The sequence below is a fragment of the Arachis duranensis genome, chromosome 3, assembly GCF_000817695.3.
Source record: "Arachis duranensis cultivar V14167 chromosome 3, aradu.V14167.gnm2.J7QH, whole genome shotgun sequence".
NCBI classification, from domain to species: domain Eukaryota; kingdom Viridiplantae; phylum Streptophyta; class Magnoliopsida; order Fabales; family Fabaceae; genus Arachis; species Arachis duranensis.
In genome coordinates, this window is record NC_029774.3 from 20064659 (window position 1) to 20075419 (window position 10761).

Genomic DNA, 10761 nt, shown 5'->3' on the forward strand with positions numbered 1-10761 from the left:
AGCCACAAAAATCACATTTTGGGCTTTCTAGAATAAATTCTCATTTATGGTTTAATTAGCCGTTAATTAACCGGGTTTTACATTCTACCCACCTAATTGGGAATTTTGCCCACAAAATTCAAGTGCAATTACCTGAGAATAAATGCGGATAGTCCGTTCGCATCTCCGACTCAAGTTCCCAAGTGTGTTCCTCAACACCGCCTCGAATCCATGCCACTTTGACTAATGAAACCTCTTTTCCACGCAACCGTTTGATACTAGTATCATCAATTCTGACTGGAGCCACTGGAAGCGTCAAATCTTCCCTCAACCGAACCGACTCAGGTTCCAACACATGGCTAGCATCAGGAGTGTACTTCCGAAGCTGCGACACGTGAAACACGTCGTGCAGGTTCGAAAGATGAGGTGGTAGAGCCATCCGATACGCCACCGGCCCAATCCTCTCCAGGATCTGAAATGGACCAATGTATCGAGGATTCAACTTCTTTGCCTTAATCACCCTACCTACTCCCGTAGTCGGAGTAACCTTAAGAAAAACATGATCCCCTTCCTCAAATTCTAAGGGCTTTCGCCTCTGGTCGGCATAACTCTTTTACGTAACTCTTTTGACGACTTTGCGCCGTAAGCATCCTATCTCGGATTTTCTTGACTTGTTCAGTAGTCTCAGCTATCATTTCCGGCCCTAACAAGCTTTTCTCTCCAGCTTCATACCAACATAGCGGAGATTGACATTTCCTCCCATACAAGGCCTCATACGGAGCCATTCCGATGCTCGCATGATAACTATTATTGTATGCAAACTCCACCAATGGCATATACCGATCCCAACTCGCCGGTTGGTCCAAAACACAAGCTCTCAACATATCCTCTAGTGTTTGGATCGTCCTCTCAGATTGACCATCTGTTTGAGGATGGTAAGCCGTGCTCAAGCTTAATCAATATGTTTCTATCAGACTTTTTTTAATAAATACATAACTATTTGTATACATGTATCATTCTGTGTGCCTAAACATAAAGCGAGTTATTATAACTCAATGCACTCAACTATATATCCATTAATATTAAACTTGTTTTGATAATTCAAATTTATATTCCTAAACACAATTTAACACTTTCATGTCGTATATAATTTTTGTAGTATTAATCACAATTATATATTTAGTTGTTACTTCAAAGTATTGGATTAGTTTCAGTGAATTCTCATTCATTTTTACACATAAAATAGCTCAATTAATGTTTTGGAACTTATTTTATACTAATTTGTTTTAATGAATTTGTACTCCACTTGATAGTTTAACCTTTCTCTAAATCATACATTTTTGTTCTTTTTTTGCTATTCTATAGTTCTTTATCTACTTTACTATTGACATCATTATTTTGTTTTCATATTTAGTTACATGTGTCACTTATATTAGTACATTCTACTTGTTTTTTTTTTGTGTGTGTGTGTACAATATCATTGCTTATAATTTCAATCATCTATCATGATTTTTTTTCAACTAATATACCATGATTATCTTTATGTTCTTCCTAATTATTATTGATTTTTTTTGTGAAAGTCATGATAGTTGTTCACATTATAAATATTGCCCTCCTTTAATTTATTTTACCACACTAAAACAACTTTGTCAGTACCATCACCAAATTAGTTTGATTATATATATATTTTATTATCTTTTTATTTTAAACAATAGCTTCCTCTTTCGACTTATTTAAAGATATTAAAACTGCCAACAAAAGTCAAAACTATAAGATAAAATCAGAATCTTAAAATTGTGGTCAATCTCACTAAACAATCTAATTTAATATAGAACATTCATACATATATTGTTAACATAAAAACACTTTCATAATGAATAATTTTCATTAAACTTACTATACCCGTACATCGCACGGAATAATTCACTAATATAGTTTAAATTACGTCTAATATATATTTTGGTACATATGTCTAAATAGAGACGTCATGTATATATATTGAAACAAATAGTTCCAAAAAAATTGAAACAAACCAAAAAATATAGTTTTCTATTGATTTTTCTTGGTAGTTCATAACATTAGGGTTATTTTTTTAGTCGGTTCGAATCCGTTTTTAGCATTATCATTACTATACAATACTTAGGGGTGATAATGGGTAGGGTAGAATTTGGATTCAACCATAACTCTATTCTCGCGTTGAAATTTTTATATAAACACCTTATTCTACTTGTGGGTTGAAAATATCTCAACCCTACTTCTATCTGTTCTTAATTCGCGGGTATCGAATTCTACTTGCAGGTTACAAAAAAGATGCAACATTATTATATAGTTTGATGATAAATTAATATAAAACTGATTTTTTATATAAAAAAAATTAAATTATCAATTAATGATCTTCTCTTAGTGGCTAATGATCTTTTGTATTTAGTAAGATGTCTTTGGTTCAACATCTACTTGAAACATATTTTTATATAATTATATAACATATACATATATAGAGTGCAAGTTGGTCGGGTAGGATTGAGGCTCAATCCTCACCCTACCATACTCTCTACAGATTGGGTTGACAACCCTACCAGATCCAACCGTATTTGCGGGTAGGGTACATGTTGCCACCCCTAATAACATTCACACATATATATTACGAGTTTAATTTTCATTGACGATGATTAATTCATATGTTTACATATTTTTTAAGTTGTGAATTCTAAAATTAATTATTCTTGTTGATATGGATAAATTGTAACCTGTTACGGGATAATTTTATTCACATTGACGCGTTCATTGCAAGAGACATGCCGAATAACGTCATTTTTTTGGGAAAAACTGTCACAAAATGGCATACCAGTAGTTCGATAAATATTGTGGTTTAGGTACGGGTATTTGATTTTGCGGCAATATTTACCAACGGTCATGAACCCCGCTATTTGAGACTGTTATTTTTTTCAAATTTATTTGTAGCCGGTTAGTAACAGGCGCTATTTGATACCGCAGAATTTTAAATTTATTTTCTGACGTTATTACATTTTGCATCGCAAATCGCCACTGTTTTTAATTTTAATGTACTAGGTATATTTTTTATTTGTCAATTTTTGGAATTTTTCTTAATATTACAAATCTTATTATTTTGTATCTAAAAATCTAAATTGATGGCAAAATGGTATTAAAAAAACTAAGAAAATTCATATATTTATATAAATATCAATAAAGTGTATCCTTACTAAGAGTTGCATAATCAACTTTAAAATAGTGTATATTTTTTTTAAAAAAATAGTTAATCCTAAGATTTATTTTCTACTCTGTCCCTCAAAGAAATTCATCCATGCAGCGATACCTGGTGGTAGCTCCCCACCTTGCTTTTGAATTAGACATCTCAGAGTACTCTCCATTACCTGCATCTTTATCTTCTCGACTGCTACTTCATCCTCTACTGCCAGCTTTTTTGTCTTCTCGTCTGCTCCTTCATCCTCCACTGCCTTCTGGTGTGGATTTTATCCACAACTTACCGACAAGTGCATCAGATCGTACCAAGTAATAAACTCAGGTGAGCGAGTATCGATCTCACGAGGATTAATGGATTGAGCAACAATAGTTAAGTGATTAGACTAGTCAGATAAACTAAATTGATTTGTTTCAAATTTAAGTAGCATAAAACAGTAATTTAGAGAGTGCAAGAAAGCAAATAGTGAATGGTTGGTGAAGTTAATATGAGAAAACAATTAAAGCTTTGGAAATGTTTAAATTTTCGAATTAACAATTCTTATCAACTACTTTAGTCAAGCAAATATTCAATTCATGGTGAACCTTAAGTGATTAAATTCTAATCCCTTAGTAATTTAATCTCATCTAACTCAATCAACCACAAATTTCTTGGTCACTTAATTTAAATTAGAAGATTAAGTCAATTCTAGTTTATGAACCACACAAACCCTAAATACCCAAAAATAAGGGGATTATATATCACGTATCCCGTTAAATCCAAATAAATTAGAGAATTATGAGAAATTGATTTCAAGATGTTATTCAAGTGATTTAACTTTTTCAAAATTCAACAAGAATTCAATTAGAAAAAGAATTATCTTCTAATATACTCAAATTCCTAGGATAAAGAATGAAATTAATCCTTAAATTTAAATAAGTGCATTGATTAAGAGTAGAATGACAATAGTATTAATCCATTAAAATAAATAGAGCTCCTAACCATAACAGTAGAGGTTTAGTTGCTCATGACTCAGAGAAAAACCTCAAGTGAAAAGTGTAAAAGTACAGAATGAGAAAAAAGAGAAAAGAGAGAGCCCGTAGGACTGAATCTTGTCTCCTTTTATATTTAATTCTAATTTTTCTAATTTTTTAAATCTAAAACCCTAAAAACTATATAAGAAAGTTAATTAAAAACTAAATTAAGCCTTTCGTGGAGAGTTGAGGACACGCTACTAGCGGTAAATGCCGAGTAGTGGCATTTAGCGCCGCTGGATAGAGACCTTTTCCAATGTTTCTGGGTACCTGGCGCTAAACGCCAGGTAGTGGCGTTTAGCGCCACTAGCGCATGATATTGGCACACTTTACGAAGCATCTGGCGCTAAACGTCGCGTCGTGCATTTAGCGCCACCAAACAGAGAGCTTGCATGAACTTCTAGGCTTATGACGCTAAATGTCGAGCATTGGCGTTTAGCACCAGATTGGCGGCATCAAATTTCTTCCTTTTTCTTCTGCTCAAATTCTATCATACTTGTCTGGATTTTTTCTGAAATTATCAAAATAACAGTGCAACTCAAAGTAGCATCCATGATAGTCTAAAATACCAAAATCTCATAAAAACTCCACAAATCCACATCTAAATTACTAAGAAAATATAGGAAAGATGCTGACACTTCACCTTTCTTTTTAATTTCTCGGTCGCCAACTCTGCTTGTAGTTCAAGCAGCACCCTTTGGGTCTCTTCTCTTTGAACTCCATCACCCAGCTGATGCGAAGTCGTACCAAAGAGTTGACTAGAAGTTGGTTCGAAATCCACACCACGTACGCTACTCGGGTGCTCTTTTATGAGAGCTTGAGCAAGCGAATCATTCTGAGATAATAGTCTAGAGGATTCATCATGTTACTCAATCTCCACCATTCTTTCCTACACACATAGATAAGCAAACATAAGCATTTACGAGCTAGAGCACAACCACATAGACCTTCACCATAATTTTATAATTAAAACCAACGAAAAACAACATAATGATTCTCAACGTATTACTTACACCAATGGTCCGAGCTTCTTCTTGGATATTGGAGCCACCACGTCATTCGTACACTAAGATCCATAACTCTTCTCTACCAACTTTTTTCCCTTGTAGTTCCGACTATAATAACATAGTTTAAAAAGTGAATATATAGATGAAGAGATTGTTCAAAAAATGAATTCAAACGTAAATTACCTCTTCTTCTCTACATCTTGCCAAACTTTTCGAACCGTCAGTGTGAGTGTATAATTGCTTCGATCGATTCACTGTATTTTTTCTACACTTCTCCTATCATGTCATCGAAAGTAAGAGTTATTAGACACTATTTTTGACCAACTCAATGCAACATAAATAGACTTATTCTATTACGAATTAAAAATACTATACCGATGTGTCATCACTATTGCGATAATCAAGGAACCATCTACAATGATCCGCACTAATTCTTAGCGAGCGCTTTTCAATATTTTATTCAATCATCTCTTTTAAATCGTAATAGTCATAGTACAATTTGTTCTTCGTTTTCTTTTAAGACCTCTCTATATTTTTTAATATTACACGTTTGATAATTTTTTTATTATCTTTATTAAAATAGAACATTTTCTGCAACGAAAAATTTAAATTGTTAGTAATTGTCAAATATATTTTCTCTACAGTATGTTACATTAGCATATTGTTAAAAGAAATATTAAAAGAATTAATATAAATTATAAATATCAAGTTTTGAATTAAATTAAAAAATTAAAATTTAGAGAAAATACAATTTTAGAGATCAAAATATTAACTCAAATATATCGATAGAATCATAAAAAAATAAAATTTATTATTTTTTATTATTAATTAGTTATTAATATTTAAAAATATAGATTAAAATATATTGCTAAATTAAAAAAATAAATTAATACTAAAAATAATGGTCAAAATTAATAAATTCTTTCAGTTACATATAATTCTAAGTAAATAGTTAAATTAATCTCTAAAAAATTATTCTTTTTTAAATTGGTCTCCGAAAATTTTTTTTAATCAAATTTATTTTTTAAAAATTTTAAATTAGTCATGTTAGTCATTTCGTCACTTTTTTTGTTAATGATGTCAAAATTTACTAATGTGACACACATCTAAGAATTTTAATTGACTATTATGATAATAAATTTATAAAATTAGATCAAATTAAAACCTAATTGAGGAGAGAATTTGAGGTATTAGAATTTCTCAATTTGAAATTAATCTGATCTAATTTTATAAATTAATTATGTTAATAGTTAATTAGAAGTTAGGATTACTAGGTGTGTGTTGTAATGTTACTTAATGTATCACATGAATAAATTCAATGAAAGTGATAAAAGGTCTAACATGACTAATTTAAAATGGATCTGGGAGACAATGGACTATTTGTACAATGTGTACAATGAGCTATTGAGTTACAAAATGAAAATAACCATCCGAGTACTAGGATAATAAATATCTTTCCAAAAATTTAAACATCTAGCGCTCTAATACCATGTCATAATACCACTCATCCCAAAAACTTCAACTAATAGGAGAAGGTAACACTAATAGTTATATCTCTAATACTCCATAAATCTCCATTGTACACATTGTATAAATATTTTATTGGCTCCTCATACTTTTTCATTTAAAATATTTAAAAAATAAATTTAATTAAAAATTTTTTGAGAACAAATTTAAAAAATGAGTAATCTTTCAAAGGCTAATTTAACTATTTACTCATCTAATTCTTTTTTAAATAACAGCTAGCCAGTTATAGATTTTAAATACCATGATCAATATAAATCACTATAGAGAACACAAAAAAAAAATGTGAAAGAGAAAAACTAAATTTTTTGCATTGTAAATAAAAAATATTAGAAAATTATAAAAATTTATTTTTTATCTATTAATTAATTATTAATATTTAAAATATAAATTAAAATATATTATTAAATTATTAAACTAAAAATAATATTAAAATAATAAATTTGATATTTTTTCTTGTAAATCTGAACCTAGTCATCCATGATGCATGTGTTTTGGGATAAGCCCGCCACCTGTTTTAGTACTATGCTATCCTGTTATTCCTGTATTTTGATTTTTGACCTTTCACCCTCTCTCACACATTTCCGGAACTCACTCACCACTCACCAGACCCCAAGTTTATGTAACCTCCATTTTTCACTCAAATTTCCCAAATCCCAACAATCAGCTACCTACTATGATATAAAATTAATTGGTATAGTTATTAAATGTTAAATATTTTTCGTGACAAATGATTAGCTTGGATTTTTAATTATAGTTAAATGTTTTTAATAAATTCTTAGTAAAATTATTCAATACAACTTTAGATTTTTTTTTTTTGGGTCAGATAATACAACTTTAGACTTAGAATAAGAACCTTGTTAATATTAGAGCATTTCCAAAGTCCAGATAAACAAATGGGACCCACCACAATGGCCCATCACCAAAACCATTTAGGTGTATTCAAACTATTCAATATCCTTTTAGCCTCTAGCCACATTTTTACTCTCACATAAGGAAAACCACTTGTTTTGTTGCTACAGCCTACAGCCTCTGGTTTTCTCTATAAAAAACACTCACTCCCCAAAAGGCCAAAACACACTTATCCTATTTCCAAATCCCTAGGGCCACAACACCAAGAGCAACGTTTTTCATAATCGGTGATACAAAAAGCAGTTAGCATGAGTAACTTGATCCGTTTTTGGATGGCCAGAACCGTGGCTGGAACGCAGAGCAACTCTCACTCTCTAAACAGCAAACACAACCAGATGAGGTTCTTGTTCGCCGGAGAATCGCCAGCACCGGAGCTCGTTCCTATCGGAAACGAGACTAACAGTCTTCGGGGTGGACAAGCTGACGATTCCCTCCGCAAAGTTATGTTCTTGAACATTTGGGGTCTGGGCTGAGCTGACTCACTGCTTCACTCGTTCGTAACTCGAATGTTTTTAGGTTTGGTCATGTAAATTGTAAATTATATACATAGACAATAACTTAGCAGTATCTTGTAATTTTGTAAAAATTGAATGCAAATATAACAGAGTTGTGAAGGATCAAGTGATTCAATAATTGACTTGACTTTATAATTCAGTTTATTATTAACAATGATTTAACCAATTTATTTTTTAGTACATATCCAACACAAAATTTCTAATCATTCATTATCTGAGATATATAATTTATTTTTCTAATGATGTAATTTTGGAGTATTGAAAAGTCGTAAATGTTTTAAAAGATAAGTTGTTTCAGATAATAAATCGGGCAAATCACTTAAACAAATGAATTGGAGAAAATTATTTGGATTTTTTAAAATGAAAAATATTATGTGCATATTCTATATTCTATTTTTATGTAAATCGAAATAAATTTACACTCATTTTGTATAAATTAAAATAATATAATTCGATTTATTAAAGTATTATGTTATTCAAATTAACATGATTTAATTTATGTTGTACATATAAGTCGAATCTATTTGATTTGATTTACATAAAAGAGTTACTAAGAAAGCAATGCATATGATTAATATAAGTCGAATTTATTTGATTTGATTTACATAAAAGAATTATTAAGAAAGCAATGCATATGATTAAATCGAACTGATTTAATTCGATTTACTTAAGGAACATGTGCTATATAAATAGAATTAGAGTGTTGAATTGAGATAAATTCACCATGGCTAGTAAAAAGAATTATCTAGTTCTTGTACACTACAAAGACATCATTAGAAAAAAAAAACTATTGGATATAAAATTTATGTTTTGTTGATTTTTAGAATACTGTTGTACACAAATTGGGTCTTCAAAGAATGAAACAGATAGCAAAGTTAAATTGGGTCTTCACTACCCATGTCGCCATGCAGTTGCTTGCTATACATATTCCCGCTTGAGCTGGGCAATTTATGTCCACGGCGTATATCGCCTCATCACGATGATTAATGTCTACATGATGGAATTCAATCCCCCGATTCCAAAAAGTTTCCGTCCACTATATGATGGGCCAACATCATCCCTAATCCTAGTAAGAGACGTGCATCTGAAAGTCGCCCGAGGAGCACTAGATTTCGCACTAGTATGGACGAGGTCGATCCAAATCGACTAAAGCGGTGTGGGCTATGCAGACAGCTTAGTCATACTAGGCGGAGTTGTCCATATGGAGGAGGAGCCAGGGGTTCTGCCGCAGGCAGTGGAGTTTATTGTTTTCTGTATTATTGTGCCTTCATTTTTGTATCCTGTATCACTTTCTACCGTATTGCTTTATTAGTTGTCCACCGTATTATGCTTTATTGTTGCTTAGGGATGCTTGTGGCATTCTGTGTTTTCTTATCAAGATGTATGTAGTTGTTGCGTTTATTGTCTAGTAGGACGAATTGTCGTTATTAATATGATGGTATTTTCTTTCTCATAATGGTGTTGCTTTTACTTTTTATTTTTAACGGTGAAATTTCAACAGTTATCAATCAATAACATCCTGAAGTTATATTTTTCTGCGTGTTTCAAGTAAAACATAATGACATAGCATGATAACATACAAGACATGATAACATAGGATGGTAACCTAATAACATGATAACATAGCGGACTAACATAATTTTGAATACAACAACACAATGACAATCTGGTAGCTAACCTAATAACATACAACTAAATAGTCATCCGAACAATTAAGATAGATGTAACCCTATGAAGCAGCAGCGTGTGCGCCTGATCCTCTATGCTTTCTGCGCTAAAAGTACCTCATCGAGTCGGTCTGGGGGGTGGACCTACACGATCTAAGGCTGCAGCTGGAGTTGCTAAGGGAGGAGTGCCACCCAATGCAAATGTTTCGTCCACAACAGGGGCTCGTTTAGGTTCACATCAAGGGGTGTCTCGTGGCCGGGGGCATGTGAACCACGTCAGGCCGCCTCATCCTTTTGGATAATAACGCTAATCTCCTCCAGGAAGCTGGATCCTTCGAACTCACTATCAAGACCATCGCTAGCTAGAAAATTCGAAAAGAGCTCACCCGAGCTCATGAATGTCTGACTCTCATGCATAGACATATCACAGTCAGGAAACCCAACAAAATAATTGCCAAATCCCCATCACCCCTAACCCCTCCACCATCCCCTAACCCTAATGTACCACACTGAAGACCAATCCTACCCCCACCTCTACCACCTCCAAAAACCCCATCACCTTTACCGACATCAGATCTGAACTCTAAACCACCTCCACCGCCCCACTATCATCACCTCCGCCACCACTTCTACCACTACTTCCAGGTCCACTCTCATCATCACCTCTACTGCTGTCATCTCCACCATCATCCCCAACATCACCACCGTCGTACTCGGCTCTCCTAATATGTCAACATCTACCTCGACATCCATCCATCTCTCCCTCTCGACCGCGTCCTCTACCTTGTTGACGACCTCGACCCCTCCCCTTCATGGCGTCAATCGCATCATCAAGCCACCTCCACTCACGATTACTGGCTCGTGTACCAACACGACATCTCCTATCCACTCGAATCTGTCAGGAACATCTGGCACCTGATCCAT

The 10761-nt window shown here is 33.0% G+C and overlaps 1 protein-coding gene across 1 annotated transcript; it reads right to left on the reverse strand.

The window, feature by feature from the left end:
• Positions 1 to 142: 142 nt before the first annotated feature.
• LOC127745454 (uncharacterized) lies at positions 143 to 10761 on the reverse strand (the record flags this gene model as incomplete). Its single annotated transcript, XM_052258178.1, has 3 exons — positions 10709 to 10761; positions 10430 to 10559; positions 143 to 574 (listed from the first exon to the last, which is right to left on the reverse strand). Coding segments are annotated over exons 1-3 (615 nt in total), but the record flags the coding sequence as incomplete, so codon positions are not given.